The sequence below is a fragment of the Xylocopa sonorina genome, chromosome 2 (genome assembly GCF_050948175.1).
Source record: "Xylocopa sonorina isolate GNS202 chromosome 2, iyXylSono1_principal, whole genome shotgun sequence".
Taxonomy (NCBI): domain Eukaryota; kingdom Metazoa; phylum Arthropoda; class Insecta; order Hymenoptera; family Apidae; genus Xylocopa; species Xylocopa sonorina.
In genome coordinates, this window is record NC_135194.1 from 7,345,853 (window position 1) to 7,363,553 (window position 17,701).

Genomic DNA, 17,701 nt, shown 5'->3' on the forward strand with positions numbered 1-17,701 from the left:
ACATGTTCGAACGCTTTCAGAATAAACATTAAACAATCACTCATAAATAAACGATTATTTGCAAAATTTAAATCTCAATTCTCTGAATAAAATGACCATCCCCTTACTGTTGAAAGAAATCATTTACTCTCTCGAAGAGGAACAAAATTGACGCGTCGAACGTTAAAAACGGGCCAACAGCGTGGAACCTGTACCGCCTGATTCGTACGAAACGAATCGCGCTTATCCGATTGTTCAGCGGCCGTTGTTAAGTCGTGGGATTACTTGGTATGGAGCGCAGCGTTTTCGGGGGTGTCCATATAACGTCGCCAGCGTGTATGTGGCACGGAAAAGAAGACCAAAGGGAGGCTGCACGGAGTTGGGGAGGCTGAGGCTGGTGGGGGGGGGGGGGGGGGGCTTGATTGATGAGCTAGCCCCGGTCACGGTCTCATTACATTTATATAAGCTTTCGTAGATTGAGCCGTGCGCAGAAGCTTACGCGGTGGCCTGGGGTCGTGATTTGATGAGGTTTTATTGCTTGGATGACGTGACGGGAGCCATTGTTCAAACGGTTGTCGGGCGGAAAACATTGGATTCGATTTATCGCGTCTGTTGGCTGGATTCTGGAATCGTACGCCGGAATACTTTTCCATTGGGCGACGTTTGTGCCATCGATCGATCATGGGAACAACTGGAACGATGACTGACGTGATCTAAACCTGTTCTCGAATTGCTGCTTAAATTATTCATCCCTTGTCCAAGATTCAGAAGGATATCTGAAACTTGTGTAATTATGCTGCGATTTGTCGTGGAAATTCTTCGCTTAATGTCACTTTCTACGTATTTTCTAAATTGTACCTTGCGCTATGATCGATTAAAAAATGTAAAAGTTTTGAAAATCAGTAGTCCAAAAATAATTTATAATAAAAAGTCACTAATCTCCTATAAAGTTCGTGCTATATCACACCCTCGCAGGAAAAGTAAAAGATTTTAAATCAACATAACATTCAACATAACAAGCATACCAATAACCAAACTCTCAACTTCTTTCTGTTCCTTAAAATCAACGTTACCTCAGCAAACGTATCAACCGATTCGTCCTCCTCGGACTTCAGAATCGCGAGGGCCGCCGCCATTATGGTTAACGCTGGCCGAAATCCTCTAGAAAAAGCCGATCGAGGCGCTAAGAAATAATCCAACGCGCGAACTTCCATCCCGTCGCGATCCGAAAGTTCATTCGTCAGGCTCGCGAACGAACGTGGGTGTGTACCATCGTATACGTAAATCGAGCCGACGATTCCACGACGCTGTTCAAGTTTATGGGCGCGGTCTTGTGTGTATACGAAACGACTCGCGCGCACCTTCCGAGAGTTTATTGATTCTCGAGCCACGGCATCTTTCGGCCGCCGTTCTGTCCTATCAAGTTTACTCCCCCTCTTTGGCTTACCGTCGCCCCGTGTCATGTCTACGGGGTTGCTTCGTGAAATCCAATGATGCTCCCGCTCGCCGTGGAAAGTTTGCTCATACGACGCCTCGAACGGAGAGGAAATACTTTTCCCCGGCGAGATGGAGCCAAGAAAATCGTATCGCCTTCGACGGTGTTCGACGTTGTTCACGGCGTTGAATTATCATCGACGAGATACCGGACGATTGTCTGATAAATCGTTCCTGGCTGCGAGCTAATGAATTATAGAACAGGGACCGAGAGGAAAGCGCTGCGATACGTGGCCATTTCGAGAACAATTGGAATTTGTATTTTGTACACTTTTCTGGCTCTAACTAAATCAAATAAGGTCCACGTAATAGACGTTATTACGGATAGAATATAGATATCGTACGATTGGTAGCTGATATACTTTTAACAACGATACATTTGAATACATCTGAACTTTGGAGTTATTGATTCAGTCTGTAATCTTGAATAAATATCTGCCCATTAAATTCGCGTCGCTGATTCTTACGATTGAACGCGTCATAACGACGGCGAAAGGTGAAGAATCGCGCGCGAACCGTTTCGAGAATAATCGGCTAAAGGAAGGGCATTATTCTTCATTAGCCAGTCTTCTTCCCCTCTTTCAATGACCCGTCGCGCCTCTTAGCGTTTCTACAGCATGATCGTGGGCCCATCGATCTTGCCAAGGATTCTCTCCAACCGCCTCCGTCGTTGTTTCTCCCCCGACGTCTTCCTCCTCTCCGCCTACCTCGTCCAGCGAAACTTCTCCCTCGAACGACAGAGACACAGCCTGCTCTCTCAGCTCGAACCCTCGCGGGCCACGGAGCCGTTCTACCGGCGGTTGCCTTACAGTTACGCGAGAGCGACGTGTATCTGAGTGCAACCACCCGTATAATTGTCGAGGGGGGCGCGAGCGGGTTGGGCGTCGTGGAAAAAAGAGCAACGAGCGGAGGATGGTGTCGAGGTTGAAGGGCGAATGGGAACGGGAAGAGGGTGGAAACGGCTGACGAGCGGTTCGCAGTCGTCCCCTCGCGCAGTATCGAACGCGAGAGAGGGCCGCCTTGAATTAACGCCATCATATTTCAGGATGGAGGAGCTCGCCGGGGTTTTCTTGCCATTTGTCTCGGGACTCGCCGTCTACCGGCGGCGAAACCGCCTTCGCCTTGCCCCGTCGCTGCATGAGTGATACATGGGCTGAACGGGTCCCCGCGTGGGATTCTGGTTAAAGACGGAAAAGCGATCTGGGTTCCTCGGTTCGACGCGGTCCGCGACGCACGACCGGCGTTCGTTCGCGACGAACCACGTTCGATTCGGGGTAAAAAGGCAGGAAACGCGCGGAAGATTTTACCAGGCGTCCTGAACGCCGCGGGATACGCTTCGATTCGTTGGGAGAGAAAGGAACGACGCGTTCAGGTTTGGTTGCGAAGAGGGAACACCACGACGGGTAGGCGCGGTTTAGATAGGGGAATTTTTTCAAACAGAACGCAATTTGCTTTTTCACCGAGATACAATTGTTTCGCGGTTGATAAGATAAGATAATTCCCGTTAATTGTTGTATTTGGGAGTGTTTTCTGCGGTTTGACGTGCGCCATAATCTTTTATGATGGACACGCAGTTGGTTACGTGCGAGCTTCAACGGCGTCTAAACTTCTCTCCAATAGGAGCGAAGAAAAAAATATTACCTTGTCACGTTGACGATTAAATATCGAACATGATCGCGCTATTAAATCTCGCGACGCATGAAATTTCGTAAATGCTGAGAAAACGAGTGTAACTCTTCAACAATACGTTCAGCATTTGGTAAAACGTCGAATAGATCGTAACATAGGCACACTGTCAGCTTTCAATTGCTTATCGCTACCAAACTTGCAAAATCGCGTCTAACGGTAGAATTTGATCTGTCGATAGGTATGGTTCAAAAACAGGCGAGCGAAATGGCGGAAGCAGACGCGTAACGCGACCGCGACGACGGACGTGGTGGAGTTCAAGCCCGGTTTCGGAGCGAGCCTGAACAGCTTCGTGAACCAGCCCTTCACGGACACGGACGCGCTCTACGGCTCGTACACGTACAACAACTGGGCGAAGGTGCCGTCGCCTCTGAGCAGCAAGAACTTCCCGTGGATGAACACGCTCGGCTCCGTGGTACCAACAGCGTCCCACCATCATCATCACACCCCCGTCAGCCCTGCGAACTGTTTCAACGCGGCGGCAACGCCCGTCGGTGGTAACCACATGGGCGGAATGTCCGTTTCCGTTGGCCAAGCGGCCACCTCGATGTTGTCCGGGATGGGGTCTGGTTTAGGAGTAGCCGGTTCACCAGTCGCGGCAACAGGAGCGTACGCGGCACCAGCCGTGCCCCATCATCCCTACGGACCAGTGTACACGCCGCACCACAGAACAGCGGCTGCTCCAGAGAGCTGTACCGTGATGACGTCGACCAGCATCGCCTCGTTACGACTGAAGGCCAGGCAGCACAGCAGCGGTTACAGCAGCTTGAGCGGCAGTTCGTTCAGCATGGACAGCACCCCCGTCTCAGCGGCTGGCAGCCCCGTCGGCTCCAGGGCGTCCTCGGTCGGTGGCGGCGTCGCGCTCAGCGCGTGTCAATACGCGTTGACGACTACCGGCGAGGCGAACCCGCACTCGCCAAGCAGCGCAGAGGCTCACGTGAACGTAACAGCGAGAGCCCAAGTCTGAGGTGAAGCGGGGGCTACACCTAGCCCCCATCACCACACTGTTACCGCGAACTCTGGAAGTTCCTTGGTCGGTTCCGGGAGCTCTTTAGGAGAAGGCAATCAGGTGGTACCGGTGGGAGCTGCGGGCAACGTCTCCGCCGGTCAGCAAACCGACAATCAATTGAGATCGCGAGAGTGACCCAGGCCTAGGTCCGCCGCATCGCCGACGTTGTCGTCGACCCCTTCGTCGACCACATCCCATCCACCTTACCTGATGTACGACGAAGATGGGACCACGGCGGACCAGAAGATGGAGGACGATAGAAACGCGATCGAGGCGGGAGGTGTCAGCGGCGAACAGATTATCGCGACTGCGGGTGGCATCGGAGTGGGCGTTGGGATCGGTATCGGTGGTTCCGGTGGCGTACCCGGTGGGAGCACGGGCCTGGCCAGCTACTGGCAGCACGCCACGACGGCCACCGGATACTGGCCCTCGTTGCTCGACTGCTGGACCACGCCGCCCATCGCATCCGGCTCGCAGACGCTCTCCCTGCCGCGAGACGAGAACTGAGAACAGTGGACGACACTCTGATCCCAGCGTTGTCCACTCGAGTGATTCTTAGTGTCCGGGATCTGTTCCGAGGATGCTAAGTATTTTCTTTCGTACACGTTTCTTTCCTTCTATCCTGTACCTCTTTAGAGATCGCTAGAACACGAGCTGGTTCGTTCTCACTTCTGTTCTCATCGCGCGTCAAGTTTTTGGCGAGGACCCGCGTGACAGTTGCCACGATATCGGATCGAGTATTCTCCGATGCGACACGGCTGAAGAGAAACGGGAACGCTGTACATAGAATTGTAAATGCACGGACGATCCAACGATTGTATCGGTGTACATGCGTATGTATATGTATTTAATGCTTCGAGGTGTACGATTCATCCGTGAACGGGATTCGAGTCACCTTCCCGCATTCCTCCGTACGAATGCGAGGAGACGCGTTTGACAAATACTCGAGAGCCAAAGTGCAATATTTTCGACTCGATGGTCGCGTGTGGCCGCTCGAGGGACACTCGTCGAGGCCGCGATCGTCGAGCGACGAGCTTATATCTTGTTGAGAACTAATTTCTACCCGCGATTCGGATATTCTTCCGTATTCGGAACAGAGTTCACGGGCGACGCCGATTCTCAGCCTCGTCGCGCGTACAGTCTTTCACTCGGACCCCGAGGAAAAAAAGTAAATTTAATGGCCGATCGGAGGGACGACGAGGAGGGGGACGAGCTAAATAAAAAAGATCCGACGCGGATCGAGATGTACTCATTACTCTGTAGATATATGTATAGTAGACGCTGATCTTACGCGGTACGTAAACAGCTTTCAGAATTGTTATATTGTAATAATGATAATAATAACATTACCCGGCAGATTACCAAAAACGAGAATGAAAAAAAAAAAAGAAATACCCATACCACAGGCTGTAAGTATATGAAATGGCCACCGGTCGCGATCGCAGCCGGTGCTTTGTACAGTGTACGAGGAAAGAGAGATCACTTTATCGATTATGCGTACGTTATAAATATTATCCCCATTATTGAGTAATTATAAAAATTGTATTCGATATCCTTGCAGGGCACGTGTGTAACTGGGCTTCCGAGGTCCGTCGATTCATTATTTCGTTACGCTCGATCGCACACCGTTGATTATACGGGACTGTGCGCCGTTGTTTGCCAATTGGTTGAACGTTACGAGATTGCAACAAATTCTATAAATATTCGAGAAAATATCGAACGTGGACAGGGTTGTAGCCGATTGGGCACCGCAGACGTTCGACGTGGGGGGTTGAAAATATTAAGCAGGACGTGAATCGATCGGCTTCGAAAGTCGATGCAGGCATAACGCTATATAGAACAAATAGTCACGTAAGCTAGATTTAAGAAACGACCGCTATTTTGTATGAATCCCAATGTCGTACAAATGTTCGTCGTAATCACATATCCCAGTTCCCGCGGTGAGTGATCGCAAATGCCCGAAGAACCAATCGTTCTGATACCCGTCGCCGTGTCACTCGCTACGTGTAAACCGTTCCTACTGGGCGATATTGAGCGCCGAAAGGCCCCGTTTGTAATCTAGTCACAATAAAAACCAATTCTACTCTAAGCGAAGCCGTGCCACTGCTTCACCGCCACCTGTCTCGTCCGTCCGTTTCAGTTTCACATTTCACGCTCGCGAGGCGTTTCTATTTAATTTACCAACGACGAGCAAACGCTGCTACTCGTTCTTTGGCTGCTAAGAAACATCGTACAGCTTTCGAATTATTTTATAATTACGATTTTACAATTTTACGTACGCCATGCTGATTAGATGTTCTTCCCGCGAACTTTCTGAATCGAGGGGCAACTTGTACTTCCGCTTGGCATCTGGAACGAATTGATAACCAGGGAAACGATTTTTAAAAAGTTCCGAACGTGAATAATAAAAAGTTACCACGCACAGTGTCACGACGCAGTCCCCCCTCGTGTTCATATATTTTCCGAGACCGAGTTCTCCAAGAGCTTAAACGCGGAAAAGAAAAAAGATTTCTTTAAATAAGACTAGGGAGTATATTTTGAGGCGAGCAGAAAGTTGAAGCTTCGCGATTCTACCTCGAACAACTGTATCGAGTCAAATAAAGTAATAGATGTACGTTGGTAAAGTGGTTTCAAGTAACTTGACCAGCCATTGTAATTCATAGTTCCAGAGACATATAGATCTAGCAAATTTCGGAACCAATGGTGGAATTATACCTAGAGACAATTTTCTCAACAAAATTTGTAAATTATTGACGATTAAACGTAACGAAAAGTTTTATAGACAATGGTTTCATATATATGTACATATATCGTTCACTTATTGCAATTCTTTCGCTGGAGTTAGGTAATTTCCGAAAGAACTCGAATGGTTCCTATGTTTCACTTCTACTTTTCTTGGTTATCTCCAACTAGGTTTACTTAACAAAGGAGACACACGGAATGGGTTATCATAATTTACGCTTGCCAAAAAGTCACTCTATAAAATTATGTACGCTGTGACTGGGAAACCCAATTCGACGTTGAACACTCGAGACGAGTAACTCCATCCTCGCTCCACATAAAACTAAGTTCCAATCGATTCTCATTTCCATATCTCGGTACGATCTCAATTAAAGCTGAACGCATATGAAATTTTCGAATCGAGACACTCGAGAGGAAAAAAAGAGCAGCGAAAGATCACAGAATCCATAGAACCGCTCGATACGCGATTCATTTTTCATCGAGCATCTAAAATCGTCTAATTACACGGTAGCTATTGAATTAGGACAGAAGCCAGGGCGATGAATTCCGATCGATGATTAGGCTATTTATCGGTAGTATAACCTCCGGAATCTACATGCATACCGAGCGTGTAACGTGTTGCATTATGGTGGCTGGGGAAAAGCGATAAATTATGCACCCTCGTTGGTGGCACGCAAGGGGTCGATTTCTGCCTGGCGCACCCCTACGCCCGCTAAACTAAACTGTACGAACGTGCATTACGATGATCGTCGTGCCGTTAATGGCACAGGGCGCAGTCATAAGATAGCGCAGTCCGTATGCCCCGAATTACACGAGAAAACCAGTTTCACTGAATTCGATGCATCTAATAATTCGGACGATCGAATACTGCGCGCGTTGAACAGGTTCTCTGCGATTTACTTGCGATGGTCTTCGAGGAGTGATTAGCAGGGAATTTCGAAAACGATTTCTCGGATCCTTCGAATAACGAACGCACGCCGGAAACAAGTAATTAAAGTGAAAAGCAATCGATTTGCAGAGATGATCGCAATTGTTCCATTTTTTTCTTTTTTTTATTGAAATTTATGGAGACTTGTAATAGGTGTAATACTCGTAGTATGTAGAAATTATTTGAAGGGTTTTCTGCTTTTTATGAGCGTATATTTTATCGGTATTTATGCTTGATGAATGCTGTAATTATTATTTGCTTTGTTACCCCTATGATTTCCAATCGGATTGTTAATAAATAGAATTGATTAAGTTATTGATAATCGAGAGTGGGATTTCTTATGGAATTTCTCTGTTATGTTTTTAGTCCGTCTTTTCACCTTGCATGACGTTTCGTTCGAGAGTAATAAAGTGATCAAGAGTATTATTGAAATGAATGGACGAGCATCGACTATGTGTATAGAAATAATCGAATTAGAATGTCTGTTTTTTAGCGGTAAAAATATTTTGTTATTTCCAATAGAGTGTGTTAGGAAGGTAAGTGCTCATTATTTTAATAAACTTCTGTTTTTCTTTTTATCTTCAACTCGAATTAAAGTAGTATATAATTGCACGTTTATACTATCTTCAGTTGAACCGTGTTAAAATACTTTTTAAAGCTCTTTCTTGAATCTATCGTGCAAAAAGTTTCGATGAATTAGTTGCATCCACTATTGCTTCAAATTTTTAATAATCTCTTTCATAGGTCAGCAATGATCCATTGCGAATAGATTTATAGTCGTTGGAAAAATAAATAAAGTTCTTCTTTTTACTTAAGTTTATGTCTCTGATTTAAAAATTCGTCAGAGAACGTCTATAAAAATGGACTCGATAAATTCTGCAATTCGTATCGCGCGGAATTGGACAAGAAATGAATCTTTTTTTAACGCCACGACTTTCCATTAACTGTCCACGAGTGGGATTCTGAAAATACGATAATCTAGGAAAACGTGTACGCATATATCATTAAAATCCAAAACGTGATTTTCATCCCCAATTTCCCTCGCCCAGACGCATTGTCTCTCGTGCCTATGGTTAACGTGCTATTTTCGCCAAGACCCCGACACAGACACGTTTCAAACACCTATTAATCATAGGTCCAACGTACAAAGAGCATTTTATCTCTGTGCAACTTATCTTCTTCCGTAATCTTATCGTGTAACCGGCGCGCGACACACTTATACCAAAAACCTCCGCGCAAAATGAAGATTCTTGAAACGTTTGTTGCATTTCCTTTTGATTCCGTGACACGTGTCGCGTTTTTTCATCTTTCCTTTAGTAAAGAAAAAAAAAAAACAAAAGATATCATACATGTTCTGCACTCTATAAAGCTATCTTCTTCTTCCCAATAACATAAGTGGTTCACCAAACAGATCATCAAGGATAACCAAGAACCGATTTCTTCTGTACAAATAATAAAATCATTTTAACTTATAAATACATCACTCACTTGCAATTCACTTATAAATTCCATTCTACCTAATATCTGTCTTATATTCATTTAAAAAACTACCCTTAAATCTCTCAACAATAGTTACCATATCACCCATACAATATACACGCCAAAGTCCACTTCGACAAACGAGAAGCCATCTATTCAGACCCAGAGAAAATAGAATCTTCACGAGAAAGTGTCACTGTCTCGTTCGCGTCGGTTCTCGATCAACAAACCACCCCCATCAGGTTCACCCAATCGGTTAATTTCTGCATTTAGACATTTAAAATGAAACTTCCTCGAGGGTGGCTATAAATGCCTCGAAGGCATCCTTCGACGCAGTCGTCCCGCAGTCGAGCGGGTGTCCTGGCCGTAAAAAGGCACCCGGGACGCCGTCATCGGCGTTGGCTTAAAGAGGGGTCGCAGTAACTCCCGAAAGTTCGCCGTTGCTCTTTCTTTTCGGGCGCGCGCGCAAACAACGCGGAGGATCAGCCAGCCCTGCGGAGATTCGGAGGATTTAGCGACGGAATAAAATCGGATACGGTCTCGCGAATACGTCGCCCCGACCGGCTTCTCCCCCGAGGATCGCTGGGACGGTGACGTTCGACGGGAGATACGAATATCGTAGCTTGTTCGCCGAGTACCAGGATCCCGTTTCCACGAGCCATCCGCGTCGTTTGCCCGCGACGGTTGCCGGGGGCGATATTGACTGCGAGGCGGAAGTCAATCTTGGCGTCGTTCGGGATTGAAACGGAAAATGAGAGAGGAACTGGGCTGGCACCTCGTGCTCCTCCGAATTCTTCTTCTCTTAACCCATTCGCTGCCAGGGAATGGGTTTACAAGACAATTATTTGCATGCATAAAATCAAAGACGAGTATACTCGTCCTTGGCAATGGGAAAGCAACAGGACTCGACATCAAAAGCCTGTATATTATAATATATTGAAAGCAGGACGAGTATACTCGTCTTTGGCAGGGTGTTAGGCGTTACCAAGACGAGTATACTCGTCCTACTTTCAATATATTATGATATACTGGCTTTTGACATCGAGTCCTGTTGCTTTCCCATTGCCAAGGACGAGTATACTCGTCTTTGATTTTATGCATGCAAATGATTATGTATGATAATATATGTACTTTTTACCAAGAAATGACAGAACTTTGGTAAATAATACCACTGAAAATATAAATGGCAATGGAAATAGCTTCATATAACCTGGGCTTGGCAGCGAATGGGTTAAACAATCGAACGAATTATCTCGCTCGCAGTCACGATCTTTCAGTTAAATTGAAAAGACAATGCGTGAGAAATAAAATATACATTTATAAAGTAATCGAAGATGAATTCTAGTAACTTAAACTTTGTTGAAATAGTTGTGGGAATAATGTAAGAGCAAGTAAAGTATCAGCATGACAACGTCGTAGTCGTTGTTAACGATCGTAAAAGTGTTTCAAACGTTTCCGTGGCAAACAGTGGAAGGAAAGCGCGCGTGGTCCGCAAATAGTACGCGCGAGCGTCTACGTAGAGGAAGGTTTGCTCTTAAAATTCGAAGGTCTAGTTCCGCACTGGTTCGACTGTCATAAAGTTCGCGAAGATTTACTCGTTCGAAATAACAGGCGTCTGAGCAAGATAAAACGGCAATTAATATTAACTTGAGCAACGTATCTCACGTAGGGTAATAAAGATACGGTGAACTCGTATCTCCACTAACATCTCCGAGAGACATTATCATCGTGCGCCGCCATTGGCGTAGCCTGTGCGCTGATCACGCTCACGCGACCTTCGGATCTTTCGAATTGTTTCGAGACCAACAGTAAAAGTAGGCTCGCATATTTCTGGAACCTCGATCGAGATTTGAAGCAACGATACGCTTTGTTCGCTGGAAAGAAGAGCACAACGTATTTAAAGGACGAGCAATTTCAGACTTTGCTGCGAAGCCAAGATGTCTGTCATAAATCTATAAGTTCTAGGAATCTCGATAGTCGCTAACAGTATCAGTACGTTCCAGCTAACCAAGAAGTTTCGTCGTTTTCCTCCTCGAATCGCGTTTCGTCGAAGCAAACATCCACCAAAGTGCAAGTCGGTTTACGAGCAGATTGATCAATATTATAAACGCATAAAATAGCTGCTGCAAAGCAACAACCAGCAGCCTGTTTGCCAGTCTTGTATCGAAGGTTGTCAAGGCTCAGGGGCATGTCGACTGATATGCACCACGCAACCGAGGTTTTCTGATAAAAATCACCATCAGAGAAAAGTTAAAAACTAAGGAATGTAATTTTCATTGAGTAAATCCTTGTCTAGTTAAACGTAACAATTGGCATTAATCTTCAAATTCTTTTAATCGTCAAATTTGAAAATACACGAATTTCTCTCCCTGTCATTCTGATCGTAAATAGTAAAAACGTCGCAGCCATATTCCTTTCATTTACTTTCAGTGTCTGAGTAAGACAAAGTACCGTTTTCGGTAGTTTTCGCGGCGATAAAGAGTACAACGAATGATTCCACGCGGTGGTTAAGTGTGTACATTTGAGAACGAATGGCAGAGTATGCGAAGATAAGGGAGACGTGAAACGAGGCTAACATTTCTGACATTTCGAATGGCGCGCGTCGTTACAACTCGCACACTCCGACGCTCGCAACTCGCTCGTGTAAACAATTAATAATCGTTCGAGATTCACACGGCCTAGCTATCGACAGCGTTTCGAGTTATATTCCGTTCAATTAGAAGTTATCAACTTTGTTATTAAGGTGCTCCGTTTTAATCGACTTAATTCCAGTTTAATCAACTTAATCGAAACGCCTATCTGTTCCGTTTTGCGCGATTCACTTATTGGATTTCATTTAAGTTTCTTTATTAATTTCATCGTTCAACTTTAATTCACCGGGTTCATTAAAATAACCGTACCCCTTGATTGCTCCCTCGTCAGCTCGTTTTATTTGACCAACTCCCGCTTAAATATTATCAACACGATATCGATTAGCTCTTTCCATATAGAATATTATTTGCCTTCGTTTTATCGGCACGGTCATTTGTATGCAATTATTTCGTGCGCGCGTGTTAGAAAAAGCGACGGATTTCATTCGTTAAACACCGTCGAATACGATATTCATACTCGAAACGAAATTTTGTGTTATGTTAAATCGAAACGAATTTCATCTCCGATGAGAAATCGAAAGTAATTTTTATAGAATACATCCTTTGAACGCGATACTGATTTCGTTAGAATTTGATCACCTGTTTCGTTAAAATAAAATTCTGAAACAGTACTAATTGTGAGAATTTTTATATTACAAGCTTTCGAATAATGGAAGCGGCTGCAGTTGTCTTTAGCTTCTTTTTTGCTCTCAAAAATTCTCTGTACGAGTTATACCACGGTGTATCCCGTATATATATCGTATAGAGTGGATCTAAGGCAGCGTGTTATTTATTGGCGGTACGCCGGCTTGAATCGAGCCAAAGCAACGGGCCAGTGCTCTGTATTCGGTTTACATACATTCGAAACCAGCTGGATCGTAAGAAACTAGTGGAGTTTGCCAGATTTTAATTAGCTTTTATATAAAATGTAATGAGAAAAGAAGAAGAAAATGAGAAAAATCGAAATTGGAATGATAACAATTTTGTTTGCTTCAATTATATTGTTATTTTCACTTCGATCATGTTTTAACATCCACTGATAACTGGAGAGGGGGATTTAATCGAGCTCTTGTTGAAAAATTGGACGAACATCCGCAGCTGGTGGTGGCATGCAACGTCCTCGAAACACCCGACAGCCCTTGTGAGTCGCAATAAGCGTGAGTGCAAAACGTGATAGTACTTTAGTATGCACGCTAGCATAAAACTGAAGCGTGTACCCTTTTTAAATTAAACGAAAGCCGGTCCACATTTTCAAACAATTGATTTAATTCAATAGAGTGTCCCGTAACGTTCGAATCGAAATCGCTAGTATACGTATCTAATTTGCTTAAAAAACAAACAACCGTTAATTTCAATTTTATTATTCCACGCTGTTCTACTCGTACGGTGAACGACTTAAGATAATTTCATTTACTCTGGAGAGGTATCCAATTTGCATGATTTAAAATCTCAATTTATACGGTTCACCTTTCAAGATCTTGTTCTTAATTTATATTTTAAACGATCCGCAGCCCCTTTTCGAAATCGTCGCGCTAACTTCTCTGCGACACCCCGGCACTCCTCTGTTTCGAATTGGTTTCGCGTCAAGGGGACGACGCCGCGAGTATTCTAAACGCTGTTGCGTGTAGATATTAATTTAGCTCAGCCGACAAACTTCTGAAGGAAGTTAAAAAGTCTGGCCGCGCGGCCGCATAATTTCCCGAAACTTTTTTACGAGACACGACGCTCTCGAGCGAGATGATACGTACAACTAATCTCGAGCAGCAAGTTTTCGGTAGGGACACTTGAAATATGCCTGGCAACGACTACGAGCGAGTGTTAACCGGGAAATAAATTAACGTTTTTTAAACCGTGCATACGCTTGATGTCGAAACGCAGTCGTTAAAGGAACGAAGGATCTTTACGAGGACACTCGCGGTCATCTTACAGAACGATTCGTTGCAGCATTTAATTAAAAATAAGAACGTTCGAGTCTATATCTCCAGTTATTTCGAGCACAATTTGTTTTCACCGGCGACACTCGAGCAGCATTTCTCCATTGCTTCTGACCGGAGCTGTCCGACAAGCGCATTGCACAAATAACCTTAAATGCATCCGAACTATTCCTCTGAAATAGCACGAGCAGTGCAAGACTCGTGTAGGGTAGAATCGCGTTATAGATATATGACGGAACGAATATAAGTTTCCACGGTTTCCTTATTACGAAAGTTTGTCTTCTTTTATTATGCACCATCTCTTAATGTTGTTAGATGTTAATGCTCGAGGGCTCAATTTACAGCTTAGCCAGATTTCTTGGGGACGCGAGTGTATAGGCTGGTTACAGATCAGGCATGGAGAGTTGCTACGTCTGGCAGCCCCTATGCATAGATGCATATAAGGATCATCTCGATGCTACATAATGCATCGACGCGATTCCACTCCCCCACCTCCGTTTCCCTGTATCTATCCGGCGTATACGGCGCATCGACTAACGTGTTTCAAATGGAGCCTTTTGTGGCCACGGAGTCGACCGAGATTGAATATAAACGCGGGAATAAGAAGCCGTTTTATCACGGTCTACGTTCAGCTTTTACTCTAGTGAAATTGAGGGCTTAGGGGCCAAGACTTAGAGAATCGGGCGAATTCCTCGTGCCTCGTAGGCTTCCCGGTTTCCCTCGAAAATGAAATGACGCTGGGGCGCGCAAGATGGCCGCCGCGCACCACCGCCAAGCCGCTCGTTTAATTCTCATGGTAATCGGTATTCGTGCTTTCAAATTTTCCGCGGCGCACACGCCGTCTCGCTTCCTCCGCTCTGCCGCCTCCTTCCCACTACCCAAGTACCCGCTCTATCCCTCTAATTGAGTATTTTCGTTAACAGAAGTCTCGAGTCGGCTAATGGAATCGAACTCCTCTCGCCTTAACCGCTACGAATTTTCGACCTGGCTAGACGCGCTCCATTTTTCCAACGGTTCACTCGCAGTTCTCATTGTTTAGCGATTGAAAGATAACGGTCAGTGAGGAGGCTCGAGTTGTTTAAAGATACTGGAACGATATAGAAATTTGTAATTGTAGTGATATACACAGCCAATTACGAATCAATACGCTTTTACTTGTTTTCGCAGAAATATATCGAGACGCGAAATTTCTTGAGGTCTTCGCAATTGTTATTATACCTGTATTATAATATGGGATACATTTTCGCATAAATTATTATTTCTACCAGAAACTTTTATCTTCAGATTGAAAACATAGTTTCCAATACTATTGACAGCTAAAGACTTTCTGACTTTGACGTGTTAATTCTCCACAATATTTAAAATATTACATTTTTAATGTTCTTACATTAACTTCTTTTCCAGTGTTCGTAATGCTAATATTTTTGATTAAATTGTTACATACGATGTACACATAATCGATAAGAACCATCTTTATATTTAAATATTACATCTTTCATGCTGCCATCCTTCTGTAATATATCTACTAACATACTCCATACATTTACAAGCACTTATCAACAGATTTACTGTATTACATTTATACACACACTTTTTCTATCATCTAACATTACTCGAATTAAAACCTCGCACACTCGAACGTACTGAAACCGACACTTTCCCCAATAATTTCCTACACAACTCCAATTCCTTCTTCTTCTTCTTCGCACATTCGTATTCATCCTCGATGCAACAATCAAAAAGCGCGATTCGAACGATAAACTTTCCTCTCGCGCGGCAGTTTTTCAAGTCAAGATGAAAGCACCGGGAAGGGAAAAAAGGAAGGTACATCTTTTCCGGAAAAGGAGCAGAGAGTCGGAGGCGACGCACGCACGTACGCACGGTATCGTTAAGTGCAACTGACGTATGATTCAACATTCTGTCGTGGAAGAGGATCCGAAACGGAGAGCCCGCACCTGCAGGGCACTTTGAAGTAAGGTAGGTAATCCCTGCTCGCACGACGGCCACTAAGCCTCCATGATTTAGAAGCTCTTGGAGTATTTTAAGAGTCCCCTTTGCTCTGCCACCCCCGAAAACAGCTGCGTACAAATACTCGGACCCGCGACAGGAATGCGACACACCGGGGCCGTCGTCGTTTTCTGATTTCTTAATCCCCCTCGTATCCTGTATCGAGGAATTCATATCGGGACCGTTCGACGACCAACGGCTCAATGACACTGTGCGAAGACGTCAAAGATGGTTGTGCGTAGCGACGTACGAAATTTGGTTTAAATTCAATTGTAAATAAATGTCAGTTGCGAGTCATTGGTAATTATTGATAATTGTTAAAGATACGTATATTGAATTAAATTTTATTATTTAACCTATTCGCTGCCAAGACCAGATTATATGACACTATTTCCATTGCCATTTATATTTGGAGTGGTATTGTTTACCAAAGTTCTGTAAGTATACTGTAAAGCCAGTACATTATAATATATTGAAAGTAGGACGAGTATACTCGTCTTGGCAACGCCTAACACCCTGCCAAAGACGAGTATACTCGTCCTTGGCAGCGAATGGGTTAATATTGTATACCGTGGGAGATTAAATTTTATTATGCGTTCTCGTTTTATTATGCGCGATAAAATTTTTAAATAATCATTCCATATATTTACATGTACTATACTAACTACATTTTCCTTCTGTAGAAAAGCAAAAGTCTAAGAAAGATCTATTAGCTGTATTTACTGAACTCGCACGACGTCTGACCGCCTAGCGTCTGAATCTACTTCGAGCCACGCGTACCTACTTAATACTATTCGAGAAGGCACGTATAACCATCGTTCGGACTACAGCTAATTAAACGACTGTACCACGAAATGAGTGAACACGAATGCGCCAGACGTTCTGTCTGAAAATAACCAGAACGATTCCATACATTTCGACTCCAATAGATTGGACCGTTTGAAGCGCAGTCCCACCGAATTCAACTTGGATAAAGAAAAGAAACGCGAGAGGAAACGGCAAGGATCTCGCAGTCGATCTCGAACCCAAGCTACGTCGAAGACGTATCTAAACTCGCCAACCGTACATCGAGAGCGAAGCTTCATCCACGTACGCGTAACAGAAAAAAGACTTTACCTAAACGTCACTTTTACAACAAGATACAGACACTTATTCAAACACCTGCTATTTGCCAGTCAGTCGCAAGTTTATATTGCGAATAAGTTCACGAGTTACAAGTACACTCGTTACATTCTTCTCTAAGATAAAATGCAAAAACGAAAAGAAAAAAAAGGAAGAGACTCTGCGTGGTACTTTCAACCCCTCGACGATGGCGCTGAATTCGTCTAAGCGCGAAGAAACAGAGCGATCTTTCGCAATTGGTACCTCGAAGCGCATTAAAGTCGTACCCTAATATTCAAGCGGGAAGATAGAATGCACCTAGCCGATCTCCATTCGTCAAACAACGTAATCCTCTGGACTAAACTTCTTTCCCGGCGATGCACGGGAGGCTACGTCAAACGTGCACACATCGCTCCGTCGAGAAACGGACAGGGATCGTTCGGACACGAGGGTAGGGGGTGGTTGTGGCGATGGTGTGTAGGTAGCCGGAAGAGGAACGAGGAGAGGCTCTGGACAACCCGGAGGCAATGGCCCTCTTCAGTAACGCGGCTCGAGAGCGAGCCGTGCCCACCTAGGCCACCGTCGCCTTCGCCTTCTTCCTTTCTCGCTCGTTGAATCTAATTACACCCGCCAAGACCCACTCGCCTCGGAGGGAGGACACGTAAAACTGCTAAGAGGAAAGGAAGAAGAGAGGTCGGTGGACGAACGGAGC

At 44.8% G+C, this 17,701-nt stretch overlaps 2 protein-coding genes across 7 annotated transcripts in view; both read left to right on the forward strand.

Moving 5' to 3' along the window:
• The window catches only part of Ptx1 (pituitary homeobox homolog Ptx1), a 34,348-nt gene extending 30,222 nt beyond the window's left edge, over positions 1-4,126 (forward strand). For all 6 annotated transcript variants that reach the window (XM_076910023.1, XM_076910025.1, XM_076910021.1 and 3 more), the window contains one exon: positions 3,341-4,126. In XM_076910023.1, coding sequence (XP_076766138.1) covers positions 3,341-4,126 — 786 coding nt within the window. The remainder of the gene's footprint in view (positions 1-3,340) is intronic.
• Positions 4,127-4,378: 252 nt separating this feature from the next.
• LOC143432991 (uncharacterized) lies at positions 4,379-4,765 on the forward strand. Its single transcript, XM_076910027.1, has one exon. It carries the CDS (start codon positions 4,379-4,381, stop codon positions 4,673-4,675), a length of 297 nt encoding a protein of 98 aa, XP_076766142.1. The 3' UTR covers positions 4,676-4,765.
• The last annotated feature ends 12,936 nt before the right edge of the window (positions 4,766-17,701 follow it).